General features: G+C 40.7%; 2 protein-coding genes across 3 annotated transcripts in view; one reads left to right on the top strand and one right to left on the bottom strand.

The window, feature by feature from the left end:
- LOC134381656 (guanylate cyclase soluble subunit beta-2-like) overlaps positions 1–3,088 on the top strand; it is a 74,635-nt gene extending 71,547 nt beyond the window's left edge. The window contains exons 22-24 of the mRNA XM_063101540.1: positions 1,609–1,758; positions 2,485–2,510; positions 2,928–3,088. Of these exons, the coding sequence (XP_062957610.1) occupies positions 1,609–1,758; positions 2,485–2,510; positions 2,928–3,088 (337 nt within the window). The remainder of the gene's footprint in view (positions 1–1,608; positions 1,759–2,484; positions 2,511–2,927) is intronic.
- A 14,910-nt stretch (positions 3,089–17,998) lies between these two features.
- Positions 17,999–20,106, bottom strand: part of RNASEH2B (ribonuclease H2 subunit B) — a 69,328-nt gene continuing 67,220 nt past the window's right edge. For both annotated transcript variants that reach the window (XM_063102572.1, XM_063102577.1), the window contains one exon: positions 17,999–18,744. In XM_063102572.1, coding sequence (XP_062958642.1) covers positions 18,712–18,744 — 33 coding nt within the window. In that variant the 3' untranslated portion in view covers positions 17,999–18,711. The remainder of the gene's footprint in view (positions 18,745–20,106) is intronic.

The following is a 20,106-nucleotide window of genomic DNA, read 5'->3' as shown; positions in this document are numbered from 1 at the left end:
CCATGTGGCAGGCAGTGGCCTTGCATGCACGCACATATGACACATATTACTTTTCCTCCTGCAACAATCCTCTGACTACAGCTCTTCCACTCCCTATATGACATATGAAGAAATAGAAACTCAGGGAGATTCAGTAGCCTGAGAACACAGCACTAGTGAATAGCCAAAGCAGGATGCCTGACGCTCCAAGTTATGACACCATCAAGAGAAGCAGGATACACTGAAGGTATAGACCCAGGAGCCATCCTGGCTCTACCACTTACCAATTGTATGATTTTAGCAACGCTGCTTAACATCTCTGTGGTTTAGTGTGCCTTTCGTAAAATGGGGGTAATCAGAGGACCTGTTTCATAGAGTTGTCACGAGGATTACAGGAAATATACACAAAGCACTTAGAGGCAGGTCCTAGGCTACCATGAGAATTACATGAAATATGCACAAAGCACTAGAGGCAGGCCTGACACTTAGGAAGCCCTCTTTAAATGCTAGTACATTTTATTTATTTAATTAATTAATTTATTTTTGTCTTTTTGTGACCGGTAAGGGGATCGCAACCCTTGGTGTGGCGTCACCCGCACCGTGCTCAGCCAGTGAGCACACTGGCCATTCCTATATAGGATCCGAACCTGCGGCAGGAGCGCCGCTGCTCTCCCAAGCGCTGCACTCTCCCGAGTGCGCCACGGGGCCGGCCCCATTTTATTTTTTTTAAGTGTTCCTATGAACGATTGATCTCCTTGCTCAAGGAAAGATGATGAAGCTCACAACTCTTGTTTCTTCCCCTGTATTCTTTCCTTCAAAATCCTTAGTGCAGTTGTGAGAACCCCACCCAGACTGATGAACACTGTTAGGTGGTAGCATTGCCTGGGAAATAAAGAGCAAAGCGGTTATTTGGTGAGGTGGTGGCTTTCTGTTTTATTTTGGGGAGGAAAAAAGCCAAAGCCTGTGCTCTCGGCTCCCAGCTGGCAGCTTGCTTTGCTTTCTTGGCCCCCATAGAATATGCCAGTTTAATGCTCCGTTATACCTAAGACTGCCAGAAATTGTGAAGCAGGTGCCCTAATCCTGGCTGAAAATGGAGAGGATTTTGCTCAATGTTTATTATGATTTAAATAATCGTTTCCAGCTGTAAATGAATGACTACATCTCCCTGCATTTAGTATCACCCTGGAGCCTAGCATTTATTCTTTTGAGTAAACACTGCTGTAGACAAGGTTCAGGTGGCTAGGAAACCTAGCCAAGCTGATGACGTGCTCCATGGGCCCTGGCACTCCCAAGAGCACCTTCTTTCTTTCTTGGATCCACTTCTCTAGGTTAGAGCCCTTAGGAGCCCTCATGCCAAGCTGAGGTGTGTGAACACCCACTCAGGGCAGATTAGCTCGTGGGATGCCTACACCTCTGCGTGCATCTGCAAATGCTATGGTTGTGCACCAGCATCTGGTGGTCTGCCTGATGTCCACCTGCCTAACATCTGGCTATCACTTTAGGTAACAGACTTGTTTATGAGCACCAAACGCTGTGCTCAGCAGGGCAGGCAGAATGGCTTCAGGCTGAGCCCCTCCCAGCCCTAGAACCTTTGAGGAGAGGAGCCCTCCCATACCCACAACCTTTTAGGTTCATTTTACCCTGTAACCCTGCCTCACCCAAGGCCCCTCCAGCTCCCCGCACCTCAGGGCACCTGATCAGGGGCATTGCAGACAAGAATGCAGCAGATGGCTGGTCCGCAGGCCAAGGACTGGCAAACTCACTGGCCTCCAGCCCATGGTGAGAGGCAGACATTCTTATTAATAAGAACCTGGAAACACTTCTCCCTCCTCCCCCTGCAAAGGAGCACAGAGCTCAACCCCATGGCTTCTACAGCCAGCTCCTGTGTCTCCTCCCAACTCTTTCCACACCAAGTCTCCTGGGCAGCACTGGATCATGGAGGTAAAGTTCATGGGCATGAGTGGAGGAGATAATGATATGCCTGGTGCTCCTTTTCCTCCCTTTCTCCCTGTGCTTTGGTTTCTCCTTCATGGACATCAAAAGCTAGTTCTCGAACGCCTGGGCCTGGCCAGGGCCTGGTATCTCACTCCCTCTGGGGGCTACAACTGGCTCATTCTGTAAAGCCACCCAACCAGCCCCGCCCCTTCTTTTCCACCCTTTCTCTTTTCCAACTTTCCTTCAGCTCGAGTTGTGTGTGAGAGAAAGAAGGTGAATCATGTGGCCGCTGAGGAATGAGATCATTTCTCTCCCGCTCAGCGGCGTGCTGTCTGCTAGCCGGGTGACCGGAGAGTGGGCAGGCTCGCTCTTTGCAGACAGCCATCTGGCTCCGGCACACTCGCGCCGATGCTAATCTATTGGTTTCTTGTTCTTTATTTCTTTTTTTTGTCGTTCCCAAGGAACACTTCATCTGCAGCTGTAAACTCAGACCTGGCCCCTGTGAGGCGAGCGTTCACTTGGCGCACACATTTATTCCCGCATTAAGCCCCTGTCCCCTTCCTCTTGTAGGTGTCAGGCCACCATTGTTATCATTGGTGGGTCTATGTAGTTTTAATGTCAGGGCTGTACTTTCAAATGGAAATCAGGCAATTATGCTCCACATGGAGAAATCTGACAGATGCAGAGGTTTTACACCACTGGCCGTGTCACGGGGACAAAGGCGGCCAGTGCTCCCAGGGGACCATTAAATAAATAGAATATGTTTCAAGAGCACAGAAAAATCCAGGAATAATTAACTGCATGATGAGAGTCCATAGATCCGGAGGCTGTTTAACTTCAAAATGTGATAATGATATGTCAACGAACCGCTTAACTCATCCTTGTAAAGGCGGCTAGAAAACCGATTACAATGTGCATTGAAACAGAGGCAGAGGCTGCTCTGTGCATCTGTTTTCTGGTTTCCAAATGCAAAGCTTCAGAGTACATTAACTTGTTTCACTTCCTGCTCACAGGAGGCTCCAGTTGGTGTGAGGGGAAGGGGGGAGGCGAGCAGCCTGACGTCCTTCTGACAGAGCAGCTTCATGTCTGCATTCAGCCTTATCTACCATCAGCGGTATCTGTAGATTTTAGTGGTATCTACGATCAGTGGTTTCGATCTAGGAACTCATGCTGAAAAATGTGGTGACAATACACTGTGGCTACTGTTGGTTGGTACTTGTTATATGGCAAGCACCTGCTAAGTGCTCTCCATATATGGCCTCCTGGAGTCCCATGAGTGTGAAGTATTATTATTATTATCCACATTTCACACAGAGGAAACCGAGGCACAGGGCTAAGTAGAACTGGCCTTCGGACCTAGCCCTGCCCAACTCAGACCTTATCTCTCGGCCAGTGAGTTGAGCCCTCTCTAATGTTATAACGGATCATGGGAAGAAAGATACCTACTCACTTACATACCCTTCACACAGCACCCTCATGTCAGGCACGTATAGTTGGAATGAACTAAACAGGAAAGACCTAAGTAAAAGTTAAAACTGAATTTTTTTCTTTAAAATACCGAGACGGAATTTGGAGTCTGAAACATGTAGTAAAATTCATCACAATGTATCCAAACCTGGGTTTAAATTAGCTTATTTTTTCAAAAAGTAAAGTGCCCCAACTACTGGTCATTGCTGTCTTCTGCCATGGGGGGAAATACACAGAGAGCAGGCTTTGGTCTGTTTGGTCTTCAGCAGCCCCTGAATTTTTCTGCTAAGCAGCTGCCTTGCTCTAAAGCTGATGCCAATTGGAACTGAGAAAAAAGGGAGGATATTTTATCTCTCAGAAAAAAGTATTTTTTAAACTAAGCAAATGATAAAAATAAATAAATACAACAGGTGTACATAGGGATTTCTAGTGCTTTCTCAGATCAACAAGTGCCATTTTGAAAGCCCACGATGCCCTGTGGTAGAGAGAATACATTAATCCAACAAAACCAGAGGAGTCAGGAGACAAAACATCTACTAATGTGCTAGTGACTAATAAACACCCACACACTCACAGCACCCTCTCGTCATGAATCATTTCACCTTATCCAAGGGTAGAGAAATATTTAAGGAGATTCAGAATCTTTTAGACAATCAGCTTTGTCCTATGTTAGGAAAAATAAATTTCTGCTTAAAGAGGAATTAGTTTTTAAAGATCTCTTCTGAACAAATTGATTGGAAAATATTAGTATAATAAACTTGCATTACAAAAAAATTTTTTTAAAGTGTCCTCTCCAATAAATACCTAATTAAAAAGGATTAAAACACTAGCAACAAGCATAAGAGAGACCAAAGTCACAACTCGCTTAAGAATGGGTCACTTGGGAGCTCAAGAAAGTTAACAGGAACGTCAGACCAGCCAGACTGAACGAATCTTGTTCCTCAGAGACTGAACGCTACAGAATGAAGAGGAAATAAATTGGAGAAAGAACATGGAAAAACCAATTAAAAGCCAGCATTTAAAAAATCAGGAAAAACTAAAACTGAGGTTAACAGCCCTCAAAATATATGTCATAGCTAATGTCATTCAGTTGGTTAATGTCCATGATCAGTTATTAACATATAGTATCTTTCCGCAAATAAATTTGTTTATCATCTTCATTACAAGTTCTTTACACAACAAAAAGTAATTTTAATTAAGCATTTGACAAAAAACAAGATCAGTTTGCAGAGACAGCTCTTTAACACTTTCCCAGATTCACCGGGTGCCATTTTGAAGTTCAAGATGCCCAATGGAAGAGAGATGATTTATTAACTAACCTAAACCTGAGGTCTCTACTAATTTGCCTGTGATTAATGAACATCAGAAACATACACACACATAATCATTAGTCATTTCAACTTCTCAAATATAGAAAATAGTTTAGAAAACCATTCAAAAACTTTTTGGCTATCAACATATGATATAAACATTTTTTTAAAAAACCCTCTGATTAAAGATTTTTTTTCTCTTTTAACACATTTATTTGAAAACATTACTATAATAACCTTGTGATTGTGACTTTTTCAGAGTGATTGTGATTGGCAAAATCATCACTGATTTTGATCCAGCTCTTCCAAAAATATGTGTGTGTGTGCTCATGTGTGTGTATTTGAATATTAACCAGCCTCTCAGGTAACGTATCTATTGAAACTATATAGGTGACTATGTATCATGTCACCATAATGCTAAGCATCTTAAGAAAAGTAAAGCAAATGGCTGGCCAAAGAGGTGCAGAAAAATCAGCAGGGTTGCAACAGCACAGGGAAGCTATCCGCTCATCATTCTAATAAAAACATATCAGACTTCTTTACACCTGATCATGGGCAATGTGAACTTTGAAAAACCATGCCATCTATTAGAAGAAGAAAACACAGTGGACAGACCATATAAAAAACACATGTGGAACTTTTCATATTACACCCTTCACACCCCTGAGAAAAATCATTTCAGAGTGAGTCCCAGTTACTCATGGAAGTGAGTCACAGAGCTCGGATGGGTTGGGGTGGAGAAACAGTAGAAAGCCAAATATTTAGATTAAATGCTAATAGTGGTCATCTTTACAAATGAGAATTACGGGTGATTTTATTTTTCTTCATGCTTTTCTGAGTTTTCCAAATAATAGCATGATGGGTTTTCAGCATGATGCAGAAATGAGAGGGCTCTGGAGCCAAGTTTGGAGTTTGGCTCTGCAGATCATTGGCTTGTGCAAACCATTTTCCACCTTTGGACCCCCAATTTTCTCTGTGTAGAAGGAAACCATCATAATGCCTACTTCAAAAAGCTGTTATGATTAGGGAGATAATGCTGGCAAAGCACTCAGTGCCTTGCACATGTAACTGCAACAAATGTTAAGTATTCAAGAAAAAATCCTGATAGGTTTCTTACAGAAACAGAAAAAGTAGAAATCCTAAATTGTTTTGATGAAGTCAATTTAATTTCTCAATGCCACATTGCCTGGTCACCTGGTATAAGTTAACACCCCCTCTAATTCTTTCTCTGACACACTTCCCTGTGTTTTTCATTCCCAGCACTCATTGCAACTTGAAATTATTTTGTTTGTGTACTTGTATCAGCCAGCATGGCTGACTTTGAGCTACCAGTGGTTTAACAAATGGCTTGCAAAGCCCCGTGTACTTAACAACTGGCTCTCATGAGTCAGCACACCACTGGCTAGTCTTCTATTTTGACAATTTCAACATTTTGAACTGCATATTAAATGGTACTTTGGGTTTGACAATGAAAGAAAATATACCCTTTTCCATTCAATCAGGCAAGTACGAATATGGCAATTAATTTGTAGGCAATATCACCAGTGGGGGCCATTAGTTGTAACTAAACCTATGACCAAATGGACCATTTTCCAGGTTGATTTTTTATTATTGCGGCAGTAAAATGTAAGATTCCTTGGAAACCAATGGGATCGTAAAACTAGGACTCGTCATTACTTCCCCAAATAGATCCATCTTCTGAGGAAATGAGCAGGTTTAAGCATCTTTGGGTTCTTTAAGATCCAAGTATTTTCTTTTTAAAATTTATTTCAAAATCAAAATAATAAAAGAGGCATACATTAAGAGGTCGCACTCCTACCCCTATTGATAATAATCACTATTGATAATAATCTTTACTCACTATTGATAATAATCTTTATTGATTTGTTTATATTTTCTTATAAAAATGAAAGCAAACACACATAAGTCTTTTTATTTCTTTGTGGGTTTTGTTTTTGTTTTTTGGCAGCTGGCCAGTACAGGCATCGAATCATGGACCTTGGTATTTACAGCACCACACTCTAACCAAGTGAGCCAATTGGCCAGCCCCTCACATAAGCACCTTTATTCCCTACTCCTACCTTTCTTCCAGAAAAGATACTATATTGTTTACCTTGTTCTGAACTTAATTTTTTTTTTCACTTAACAATAAAACCTGACATATTTTCATATTAGTATATAGAGAGCTTCCTTATTGTTTTTTTATAACTGTGTATGTGCTCATTAGAGATGGCCCCGAATTCTTTGCTCCTCTTCCCATTAAGAGGGAGATGCTGTTTCCTCTCCCCTTGAATACCTGCTGGCCTTAGTGATTTGTTTAACCTACAGAATACATTGCAAGTGAGATGTGCCAGTTTATAGGTCAGGCATGGGCGGGAGGAGTGGCTGCTTCCACCTCCTGCCACTTGGAACATTCGCTTTGGAGCAGCCGGATGTTGGAACAAGTCTGACCACACTGATGCCATTATGCCTTGAGGATGCCCAAGTTAGCCATGTGGAGAGACCACATGGAGAGAGGTACTCAGCCAATCCATAGCTATTTTAGCCCATGCAGCAGACATGGGAATGAAGACAGTTGAGCTTTCAGGTGATTCCAGCCCAGCCAACATCTGACTGCAACTACATGGTCAACCCACAGAACAATGAGAGAGAATAATAAGTTTTTGTTCTAACCACTACATCTTGAGGTAGTCTGTTACATAGCAATAGATAACCTGAGCACTTAATTCAGATACATCATTATTTAGTTAGCCCCTGATAGATGAACATCCAGGTTCTTTCCAATCTTTTGTTATTTCAACCAGTGATATAATAATCTTGTCTATTTATCATTTTACACAGTTGCAGGTATACAAATTTCCAGAACTGGAATTAGTCAAAGGATAAATGCATTCGCAACTGGTTGCATTTCCTTCCATTCAAATTGTCCATCTCCTTGCCCATTTTTCTACTGGTTTGTTCTTTTACTTCTCAGTATCTAGAAAATGAGTCCTTTGTGATATGAGGTGAAAATATTTTTTCCATTTATCTCATCTTTGGACTTTGCTTATGTTGATTTTTGACATGAAGAATTTTGTTTTTTTCTCCTATATATCTTCTATTACTTTTATGTTTTAACATTTAATCTTTGATTCATTTGGAATTCATCCTGATGTCTGAGGTATGAATCTAACTTTATTTTTTAAAATTTGCTCTCTGTTGTCCCCAAATTATTTATTGAATCAATCCATCATTTTGCTACTGTTTTGAAATGCTAATTTTTGTCATACACTAAATTTTAGTATGCATTTAAGTCCATCTGTAGTCTTTCTATTTTGATTCTTTATCTGCCTATTCATTCAATACCACACTCTCTTAATTTTTGTAACTTTAATATACATTTCAATATCTAAGATGGCTAGGGTATCCCTAGTTATTCTTGTTTAAAGAATTTTCGGAATATTACTCCAAATTTATTTTCTCATACAAACTTGCTGGGTTACAACAATATCCGGGTAATGTATTAATTGGACTTACAAATAGGTTAATTTAGGGAGATTTCACATCTTTCTGATGTTTACTCCTTCTCTCCAAGAACATGATATGTCTTTGCATCTGTTCAAGACTATTTTGTGTCTTTCAGGGTTAATTTAAAGTTTTCTCACATAGATTTAGGACATTTCTTAGATTTATTCCTTGTTATTTTAGTTTTTTGTTGTTTTTGTAAGTATAAAAGGATAGTTTTTTCCATCACATCTTCTAACCAGGAGCTGTTTAAATGGACGAAAGCTTTTGATATTTATATATTGATTTTATATTATGCCACTTTACTCAGTTCTTATTTTCAAAATCTTTTTCAGAGGATCCTCTTGAGTTATCCAAGTTTACAAACATGTAATCTGAAAATAATAATTTTACTTCTTTCCTACTTTTATATGTCTATTTTCTCTCTCCTATCTAACTGTTTAAAACATCCTTATCTTATTCCTGGGAACGCTATTGGTATTTGCCCACTACACATAATGTTGACTTTCAATTTGGTATATGTTAGGCAAGTACACATCTATTCCCATTTTCATGAGTTTTTTTAGATCAATAATGAAAGTTGGATTTTACTAAGTATCTTTTAAGCATCTAAGGAGATGAAAACCTTATTTTTTCTTTGATCACTAATATGGTGAATTAATATAAATAGACTTTCTAATATTGAACCATCTTTGCATGATGAATAAACCCCACTTTGCCACATTGTATTAATCTTTTAATGAATTGTTCAGCCCTATTTGTAATATTTTATTTAGTATTTTTCCATCAGTATTTATAAGTAAGTTTTTTTTAAATTGTACAATTACCAGGTTTTTGTATCAATATTATGGCCACTTTTTATATCCTGTTTAGTAAATCTTTCCTATGCCCATATCCATTTCATTTTGTTTGGTTTTCTCATTTCATCCTCTAAGCTCCTGTGCTTTTGCTATTGCCTATTTTCTGTTCAAATGCACCTTTGTTTCTATGATGGTATCTTTTCCTTCCATGTCTATCTTGAGCCTTGCCACCTCAAACATCATCTGTTGTCTTTCTACCACTTCTGCACTTTCCTACATCTCTTCTTTGTGCCCAGGGTTCGTAGAGGTAATTGCTTCGTTGAATATTTTATGTCCGTAGTAAAATACTTTTACTATTTTCATCTGCTCTTCGGCAGCATTTTATCTGCCATTTACTTTTTCTGAGCTTTTTCTCTTTTTATGTCTTGTGTCTTTAAAGTGACTTGGCTCAGTTCTTTTTGATTTCTTGCTTTTGAGACAGGCGAGTTTTTCTGGAACCAAATATTTGCAGGGCCACATCCCACCCTAGTAGGAATTTTCTTTATGAACTGGGGTTTTGTGTGTAAGTTTTAGATCCATTTCTCCCCAGCCAATAAAGACAGGCAGCTATGGGGTTTTTCAAAAAGCAATTGCTCTCTTCTTTCCTCCTGCTACAAGGGTAGGGCGTTCCCTGCAAATGTGGTGTGAATGATTTTTTTCTTTTTTAACTCCATCACCTCTGCTTTTCAAAACTAAATTGGGTTTGGGAGAGTTCTTGCTGCCCTGGTGTGCACACTGTTCCCTCTGTTGTAAACATGTGACTGAGACTCTGTCCCTCACTTCACCCCTCCCATTTACAAAGGTATTTTTGCTGACTCAGTCTGATTTCTGCAGCCACATACTGTTCCTTCCTCTTTCTCCTGGATGCTTCGCTTTTTCCAGCCCCTGCATCTGTTTGTTATTCCTGGTTTTAACTACCTCTTAGTTTTGCTGAAAATGAAACTTTTGTTCCCATTTCTTATTTACTTTTGCTTTGGATTATTGCAAGGAAGAGACAGGGAAAAGACGGACCTTGCAACTCCATCTTCAAACCAGAAACATGTACATTAATACAGTCTGTGCCACATAATGATGTTTCAGTCAGTGACAGATGACACATACGACAGTGGTACCATAAGATTGTAGTGGAGCTGAAAAATTTCTATTGCCTGGTGATATCATAGCTGTCTTAACATTGTAGCTCAACCCATTTCTCATGTAGGAGCAAAAGGCTACACCATACAGCCTGGGTGTGTAGTAGGTTATACCTTCTGGGTTTGCGTAAGTGCCCTCTATGATGTTCACACAATGACAAAATCGCATTAACAGCTCATTTCTCCGAACGTATCCCTGTTATTAAGCAACACACAACTGTACTTCAAAGTTTCAATGTGAATAATCTAAAGGGTTGAAGGCAGCTAATTTTGAAAATCTTTTAAAGAAATGCAATACGGGATTCACTTACCAGAGCATATAGATATTTTGAAGCCTCAAGGTGGATTTATAGTATTCAGGGTATTTTTCTTAGCTTATCTCATGGGTAACCAGTCATCTAATCTCTCTGGATCTTATTTTTCTGATGAAGTGGTTTGATGAGAAGATCCCTAAAGCCTTAAGACAAATTGGATAGCCCAAGGTCTAATCCAAAAAAAGAATCAGTGGGGTGGAATTTAGGCTCAGGAATACTTGATCAGGGAGAAATTTGGAGCCTTGGAGTGGAAAGAAGGGAACTAACCTGTTTTAAGAAATTATGATGTTCCTGGCTCTGTGCTAGGAACTTGACATATATTAATATTCATGACAGGTATGTTTTATTATCAGCTCCATTTTAGAGTCACAAAAAATGAGGTTCTAAGAGATTAAAGGATGTATTCCTGATGGCAGAGCCAGGACTGAAATCCTGGCCTTTGTGTCATTAGAGCCCAGTGTCCTTTTTCCAGAGCGATACACAGAGGTGTGCAGGCCTGTCCTGCCCTAAATGCATGGGCTGTGTTAATGTTCCAGCCACCATTGCCTTCTGTCCTACCACCTTCTACTCCATCTCCATGGCAATTATTTTAAAATTGCGCCTTTTAATACTCATCATACTGACTTAGTCTCTAATCACTAATCCAACCAAAATAATTAGATCCACTCTGACTGGTCCACAGTGACCCAACCCAGGGTCTGTTAAGGGTAACTGCGTTCAGTCTGCTCAGGTCAGTGCTTTGGAAATTACACTCCAAATGAGAGGGTATTCATTTGCTGAACTTTAAGAAAATAATTCCAGGCATTAAAAAAGGAGACCAAGTAGATATCTCTGAAGACCTAAGGAATCTTTATCTAGATCATTTCTTAAAACCAAGATGAAAACAAACAAAAACCCGATGGTGTTTTTGTTCACATTTTAAAAAATAAGATTTTGCATTCTGACCATTTGTCATGGTTTTTCATTTGTTAATAAAATCAATGCAATAAACCTCATATTAATAAAAAAGTAAAAAATGCATTTCCTAAAATACATTTGCTTAGAAATTTTCTTTACCTTTTGAATTTTCCCAATATAAACCTATGGGCAGAGCAAAGCGTCCTGCAACCATAAACTCCACCACCCTTTCTACAAGTCTTTATTCCTCGGAAATGTAAACACTTCTGCTGAAAAGTGTTAACTGGGAAAATAAGTGAGCAGAAAACTGATAAGTTTCCCTTTAGTGGTTAGTTGCCTCTGGTCGGCTTGTCAACAATGCAAAGTCAGGACGGCTTGAAAGCTGACACCTTTCTTCACACCTGCATAAGTGAAGTCTCCTTATTCTGCTCTTGCCCTGCCTAGGCCTGTCCAAACCCAGGGCCCCAGATGGCTGCTGCCCCACCAGGCTGTGTCCCTGCTGGCCTGTTGGCCAACTCTTGGGGTTCTAACTACAACTTATCTTGGAGTTTCCACTGCCACCTTTAGACTACAGCACCAGGCAGGGAAAAAGTGAAATTATATCCCAAAGAGATTCTCCATACTCCAAAGAGCTGAGACTGCCTCCTTCCTGAGTTCTGGCTGCTTTTGATTCTTGGTTCTTTTGAGGATTTCTGCGGTATAGACATAGGCCTAGCCCTCTGAGATCATTTTCAAAATTACATAGTAAGCTACTTATCAAATGTCAAGTAATGTGCAAGGTGCTAGGGATACAATGGTGTGTTGAGGGTCCCCAAGACTCTTCCATGCTTGAATATTTGCTATAAGGATTCATAGGAGTTGACTTATAGTTGTATTCACAGCTAAGATCTATTACAGTTGTGTGGTGAGTTTACACAGCCAAATCAGAAGGGAAAAGACACAGGCAGAGCCTGGAGAAATCCCTGTGCTGGCTTTCTTATGCTCTCTCCCTCCCACGAGGGGTCATGCAGAGTGCACTCCAGCAATGGATATGCAGCCCCATGCCTGCAATGTTTCTGCCAGGGCAGCCTCCACGCCCAGGTTGTTTTTGGAGCTGGTCACATAGGGACCCTCTGCCTAGCATGTACCAAATCCCAGACCTCCAGAAGGAAAGCATGTGTTCAGCATAAATCACATTGCTTATACCAACAGTTTAGGCACAGCGAGTCACTCTGATCCTATCAAATGAGGCACTCTGATTCTATCAGTGTTCTATATCTGCATACGGAGCTGTTTACCACTCAAGTTCCCAGATGCCAGCCAAAGGCTGACCTTGCAAGTAGGCCTTTCTAAGGACAGCAGTCTCAGGCCTGTGATATTAACCCTTTTCTGCACAAATGGTTAACTAAAATGGTCTCTGCCTTCACATAGCTCTGCATAATTGGGGAGATAAACAATAATCTAATTATTTGGCCTAGAAATATAAAAATATCTCTGTGGCAGTTTCATGAAGGAGAGGTCAAAGGTGCCATGACAGTTACAACAGGAGGTTCAGACCAGGCCCGGAGGTCAGGGTAGCCTTTCTAAAGCTTCGCTATGGCAGACCAGGGAGGATCGGATCTCAGGGAAGATCAGGACTTGGGTAATGAGAGAAGGCTGGCAGAACATTCGAGCTGAGGAAACAGCACATCTAAGAGCCACACAGCCAAAGTACAGCGCCACTGAGGGTCTGGAAAGGGAGTGTGGCTGCAGGGAGGGGAGGGTGGGAGCTGCAGCACACAGGCCTCGCAGGTCCTGGGGGGATTTGGGGCTTCATCCTAAAAGCAATGAGAAACCACTGTAAGGTTTAATGTGCAGCTGGGGTGTTTGGGAGGGGTCGAGGAGAGGCAGGGGACTGACAGAGAAGGAACTTTGTGTTAAAGAGGCATGGAGAGTGGACAGCAGGCCTCTGGAGGAGATGCCAGCTGGCTGACAGGGGGTGCACTGCAGTGCTCCAGGACAGATGGTGGTTTGGACTAATACAATGGGGACAGGCATGGAGCAAAGTATCTGTTTTTGTGAGATTTTTACAGGGTAGAATTGAACTACTATACATGGGATAGCAGGGTTGAAATAGACAGAGGGTCAAGCATGACTCCAAGTCATCTGTGGCTTGTATGACTAGGGAAAGCTGCGGAAAACCACGTCAGCCATTCCTGCTCATTAAGTTCCCCTCAGTGCCCTGCTCTGCCACCTCCTTTTCTTTTCTCTTTCTTCCTTCCTGTGTTCCTCTTCTTTCTGTTTTCTTTCCCTCTCTTTTTCTCTCTCCCTCCTTCTTTCCTTGTTTTTCTTTTTTTCAATCAAGAAGAAATCATGAGTTTGGATGGTCTTTAAGATACCCAGATGAGATGTCAAATGGGCAACTGGACCCTCAAGAGTGAAGCTCAGATGGGAATTCTGGGTGGAGATATAAATTCGTGGAGTAGTTGAATCTTGAGACTTTGAAATAATAACTGAAATGTGGTATTCGGCCTGACTAACCTTCTACAAAAAATATATAATACCTTAATATATAACATTTAATAGAATAAACTGGGTTTTTCAAAGGTTGGTGATATTGAAGTTCTTAAGAGCCATATAACGTTGGACCAAAAGATGTGAGCATGTGCATGTGAACAAATAAATGTAAAACAACAAAACTTAGAATAACAAACAGACATCCAAGGGTTCCCAAATGGATGGAATTCTGGAATAGGATCCACTTGGAAGGCTTTTCTGCCTTTGCTTTTAGGTTAAAGGAGTGGTGACATGCAGCCAGAGGGATTCTGGACCACTAGGCTGGCAGTCTGGTCAGACTGGTCTGTACCTGTGCTGTTATTAAATATTTTGAATATTACTCCTGCTGTAATATGTCTAAGAAAGGTACAAGGCAGATTCCCAAAGGTTTTTTAAGAAACATCAGTTTATAAAGATGCTTATGGGAAAAGGGTTACAGTGGTAAAATATATTTGGGAATACAAAAAATGAGATGCATTTCTAGGAGCTTTACAATGCACAGTAAGATGTGCACTGCTAAGTTGGTCATGAAAGAAATCTGTCAAATTTGGTATAACCCACTTATTTTGCCACAACTCGTGCCCCTTTTTTCCACATAATACCTATCAATATCTAACCTCTTTTGGCAACAATGATACAAAAAAAATGTCAATCTCTGATGGAGTTTGGATGTATTGTCCTCCCAGAATTCATGTGGAAATTTGATCCCCAATGTGGCAGTGTTGGAAACTGATTAAGTCATTGGGGCGGATCCCTCAAGAATGGATTAATGCTCTCCCTAGGTGGGGGGATTAATGAGTGGGTTCTCACTCTATTAGTTCCTGTGAGAGCTGGTTTTTTAAAAGACCCTGGCTCCTCTCTCTCTCTCTCTTTCTCTCGCTTCCTCTCACCACGTGATCTGCTTGTACCCGCCGGCTGCCTGCCGCTTGCCACCATGAGTGAAGCAGCCTGAGGCCTGTGCCAGATGCAGCTGTCCCAGAATCATAAGCTAAATAAACCTCTGTTCTTTATAAATTACCCAGTTTCAGGTATTCTGTTATAGAAACACAAAACGGACTAATACGATCTCCTAAAAATGCCTCAATAATATTTAAGTTTTATAATCTCCTTTATTAAGTTATTAAATCATGTAAAATATGAGGGAGAAATGCAGCACTAAGGATCCTGGCTGGCCAGTTAGCTCCGTGGGTTACAGTGCAGTGTTGCCAACACTAAGGTCTAAGTTTTCAGGTCCCTGTACTGGCCAGCTGCCAAAAAAAAAAAGTTAGGATTATAAAATTTTACGTATTTCTAGAAGTGACCTAAATGACTTTAAAACCATTAATTCTATAGTAGAATCCCATTTTAATTCATCTCTATAAAGTTCTTTTGAAAAACCAATTACTAGTGCTCAGGAATTGAGTCTCTAATTGTGTCTCACACTGTGAAGTGGAGCCATTTGATTACGACCTGCTAGGGAAAAACAGCGCGGCTACATGTCAGGAATTGTGAAAGCTTCTCTTCTGTGCTCTCCTTGGCCAGTTGTATGTTTTTGTCTCTCTCCTTATTTTTGAAGACAGGAACAGTAATTCTCAGCCTGGTTGTGATATACCCCAGGGCATTTGCAATTATTTCTAGGGCCCTTAGGACATTTTCAAAGAACGATTAATTAATTTTAGCATCTGTGTCAGTACCCCAAGCACACAATTTAAAGAAAATCATACATTTTTGACTGGGTAAGGGAAGTGAAAGAATCAAAGAGTAGGGATCCGAAACCTTTAAAGTTTTGGGGCTAGGAGAAGAGCAGTGATTTGAATACTGACAGCATTTGCTAAGCATCCACTTAAACACCAAGCGGAGAACAGTAAAACATATATGGCATGATGCTTCCTCCAAGAAGCTTACTAAAGGAGGTACAAAAATTTTTTAAAAAATTACAAACTTGGGAGAAAAATTTTAAGGAACTAATGGTATGCATTAAAGAACTGAGTCTTTTTTAATTTTATTGTTTTTGTATTAATAGTAATACATGTTGATCATTTCCACACTCTGTAATTTCTAACAGAGGGAGGTAAACAAAGAAAGAAAGAGAGAGGAAGAAAGGAAGGAAGAAAAGAGAGAGAGGGAGATCACTTGTACTTTCAGCACCAAATGTTTTTAATAATTTCCTTCAGCCCTCCAGTTTAGGATTTTCCCAATCACTTGCTGTTTAAACAGTCCCACCATGAATAATCTTGGAGCTAAATCTTTGCACACGTTTGTGATTATCTCCTAAGACTATATTTTTAACAGTGGGTATCGCTGAAGTAAAGTGAATGCAAAATGGTCAGACTTTAAATGTTTACTTTCCTGTTGGTCTTCAGAAGTTGTATCTTTTTATATTCTTTCCAGCACTACCCATTTCCCACCTCCTCTCCAGCTCTGAGCATGACTGTTTTCTAACAGTCCCTGACAACTTGACAGGGAAGGAGAAACTTGTCTGTACATCAGTGACTCACGCACCGCGTGGGGGATCCCTGCAACAAGCTCAGCACCATTGGTGTGACTCTGAGACACGGCCATATCGTCTCTGCCCTCAAGAGAGTGACAATCCAGTTGGGAAAGAGCTTATGCTTGATGGCAGTGGGCGTGGAGAGGAAAGGGCTTATTTGAGAGTGCCGGGGTTTTATATTTGTTGATCTGTTTTAATATTAGTTTTCCCATGAGGTATTTCTGAAGGACTCAGTAGGATTTGATTCTTAGATAAAATGATGAAGTGAACTGTATGGACAGTAAATATAGGGCTACTGGCTAGAAAAAGGAGAGAAACTGGATATTGGAAATGATAACTAAGAAAAAAGACCTGATTCAAGGCTGAGGATACAATTACCTGGAGCCTGGGTCGTGCTGGTGGTGGTGAAAAGTAGGACTGCTTTTGCTTTCTCTGCCTTTTTGTGAGAGTGTATCGTGAATTACTTGTGTAAAGAAAAAAAAATCAAGTGAATTTTTGTATTTTAGGTGTGCTAAATTTGAAGTGTTAGTAGTTCTTCAAAGTTCAGAGGTCAATGGAACATGAACTTGGGGCATAGGGAAGAGAGCAGCATTTCTAATGACAACTTGGAAATCATCAGTATCCTGTGGCTTTGGGGTGTGTGGGCGGGGAGAGGGGCAGGATAGAGGGAAGGACAGAGTTGTTAAGTGGAACCTGTGGAAGAAACAGAACTCTCCCAACAAGTCTTTCACAAACTAGGGAAGCCTCACCCATCCGGCACTGTGGTACCCACACAGAGGTAAGTCTTTCTGGGGGAGGAAGAGATAAGGGTGGGGCTCCACCTGCATCCTGACAGCACCACACTAGCAGGTTCTCTTGCCCTGAGTTGTGGCCCTGAGGGGTTAAACAGTTTGCTCAAGGACACAGAACCTACTCAGCAGAAACACTCCAGTGCTGGCAATTGCTTTGGGCCAATATATGCACTGACCCCCAAGGATGGTGCTTGGGATTACGCAAGGGGGGGATGGAAAAAGCCAGATTTTAACTCCACAACTGTCCTTGTGGAGTTGAGCTCCATATGGGTCAGGCTCTTAATGCTTACCAAAATTGCCTGCATTTCAAATAGAGCATTTCTGTAGAGCGCCCCCTTCTGGAAGCCTGTAATAAGTCCAGAATTCCACGACTTCCTAAGTTGGGTTTTTGGACAGGAACTTGTCAACTACAGAAGCACAGGAATGTTAAAAGTCCCTTGAGGTTGATAAAAGTTTCTATATGTGAAAGGAGGCATGGAAAAATTACAGATTACTTCCCAGAACTAGATTCTTCCGACCTGATGAAGTTAGAGATTTGAAAACAAAATTACTGTTTGAAGAGGTTTGGGGTCCCGTTTGAATGCAGGGACATCGACTGAGCAGCATCCGCCCCATTCCTCTTGCGTGCCAAGTGGACGAGCCAGCTCACACCCCCAGAAATTTCTGCACAAAGCCCCTGCTGCCTGCTAAAACATATTCACTATGCATCAGAATTCCCCCTAAATTACTTTTTGGCATCTACTTCCAACTTTCCCTCATATCCTATGCCCTCACTCCAAAAAATAACAATAATACACATACTGGACAAATCTTTTAAGATGAAGCAATGTTTATAACTCCAGGAGATCATAAAATGCACATGTTTAGGTACTGTTATGAATTAGAAGCTGCCAAATTGATAAAGAGTAAAGAAAGGTCAGGTTTTCTTTTTTTTTTTTTTACATGTCTAAAGTAAAGGTTGAAACTTGGTTTAATGAAGCTTTTAGTATGAAATCAAGTGCTTAAGTCACCTCATATGAGGGTACTTCAAAAAGTTTGTGAAAAGATTTATATTATCTTTCAATTCTACTTTTCCACAAACTTTTTGAAGTACCCTCATGTATACCTAAAACATGCTAGCCTGATTCAAGCAGAACAGATCAACATGGTCAGGCTTAAGAAATGACTCAAATTTCACAATGAACCTTCTCCTCCCAACATTTAGAAATTCGAAGTGCTATACTGGAAAGATCCATTCTCTTATGGGGAGGCGGCATGTGGGAAGAGAGTGGAGTGGCTTGAATTCCTCAGACTATGGGCAAGCTCACACTCTTGGGGTTCCTTCAAGTGCCAGGACAGAACCGTCTTGACAAGTTCCTTGCCAAGAGTGCTGGGGAAATGGCCATGCAGACTAGTGGTACTGACCAAAGAAATAAAGCATTCATGGTTAGGTCTTTAAAATACACATTTTGGCGCTTGGTGATTTTCTGGAAAGTATAGAAAAAAATGTCTTAGCCCTTTGGGGGTGTCTGTCTGAAGTTGCACAGGAAGCAGCCAAGCCTTGCTGGAGCCGCTGCCGTCACCGGTCCCTTTTCCGTCTTTGTGCTGCCATCTAGAGAGGAAAGGAAAACATGTGTTGTATCCTGCTGAGGAGAAACCGTCACCAGTCACCTGATATCCCAAGTGCCCTCTGCAGCTTCTGGATCAGAAAGCAAGGCTGGCTAGGTTAGTCCTGGGAGTCAGCAGCTGTGTATTTTTACTACTAAGACAAGATCTCCAAAGAAGGAAGGGTTTCCGTGGTGGCCAGCCTTGAGGATCTCATTCTAGGGCTAATATCAGGCTTCTGGAAAGCAGGCAACAAGCATAGTTTTCTTCCAATGTTCAAGGGAGTGAAATACAAAGGTTAGGGTTGTCCAAACTTATGGAACAGACGTCATCATTTTAGAAAAAAACCCCAAAATACAAGAAATGCATGAAAAGAAGTTTCAGAGATAAGTCTTAAACTATTTTTCTCTTGTTTTCCTTTAAAGGCAGATCCTTTTTTTCAAAAGTAGGAAGCCTATGTAGACTCCAATGTATAAAAAAGTAGGTAAGCAAAGACTTGCTGGTAGAAGTAGCAGCCCCTAATAGCCCCTGAAGAAGGTAACTGAACGAGTTTAATTACTATAAGTTGGTTTCTTATTGAGCATAAAGTTAAAAATAATTTATTTTGGAGCTCCAAGTTACAAAAAAATGTTGATGGAAATCAGATCTCTATGCCATAATGTGGATAGGATATGAAAGAGGCGAGGTCTTCCCTGACCACTCCCCTCCCAGTTCAGCTGGCTCTATCTGACAGGCCATGTATCTGCCCAGCCTAGACCGGAACTTCTTGAGGGCAGGAACTTCACACCCAGTATGGAGAACATCGTTTAGCACATAGCAGGTGCTCAGTACATGTTCTTAAAGGAATAAATAAATTTAAGCTTATTCCTTGACTTTTTTACTTTTGCAAGAATTAACAACATGACTAACTTTAGCTTCACATATATTCTGACTAAAACATGTGTAAGGTAACAATTCTTTTAACGTCTGTGAAGAAGCTCTGATTCCTCTGTAAATCTCATTTGGTGCTTCCCCTCCCTCTCCAATAGGCTTGATTAGCATGAGACCATCAAAATAACACTTATTAACGAAAGCACAGTAAATGCTAAAAAAGTTGACAGCTGAATTAAAGATTTGACATGCAAATGCACCAGCTAAGTGGAAGCTTTACTTAAATTCTGGTTTTACCACTGTTGAGGATAAACTGACCTGCAGAATTCACTATATAAACAGAGCAGGAAGATGCAACAGAATAAATCTGATCTTTCCTTTCTTAAAACAAAAGTCACAATTAAAATAGATTACTTGAGGATAAATAGCCATAAGCCACACAGACAATAGTATGAATAAGAACCTCGGGTTAGCAAAAAGGAGAGAGGCCTGGGTTTGA

The sequence above is a fragment of the Cynocephalus volans genome, chromosome 7 (genome assembly GCF_027409185.1).
Source record: "Cynocephalus volans isolate mCynVol1 chromosome 7, mCynVol1.pri, whole genome shotgun sequence".
In the NCBI taxonomy this organism is placed as follows: domain Eukaryota; kingdom Metazoa; phylum Chordata; class Mammalia; order Dermoptera; family Cynocephalidae; genus Cynocephalus; species Cynocephalus volans.
Note: the sequence above shows the minus strand (reverse complement) of the source record. Positions and strands in the feature narration are given on the sequence as shown.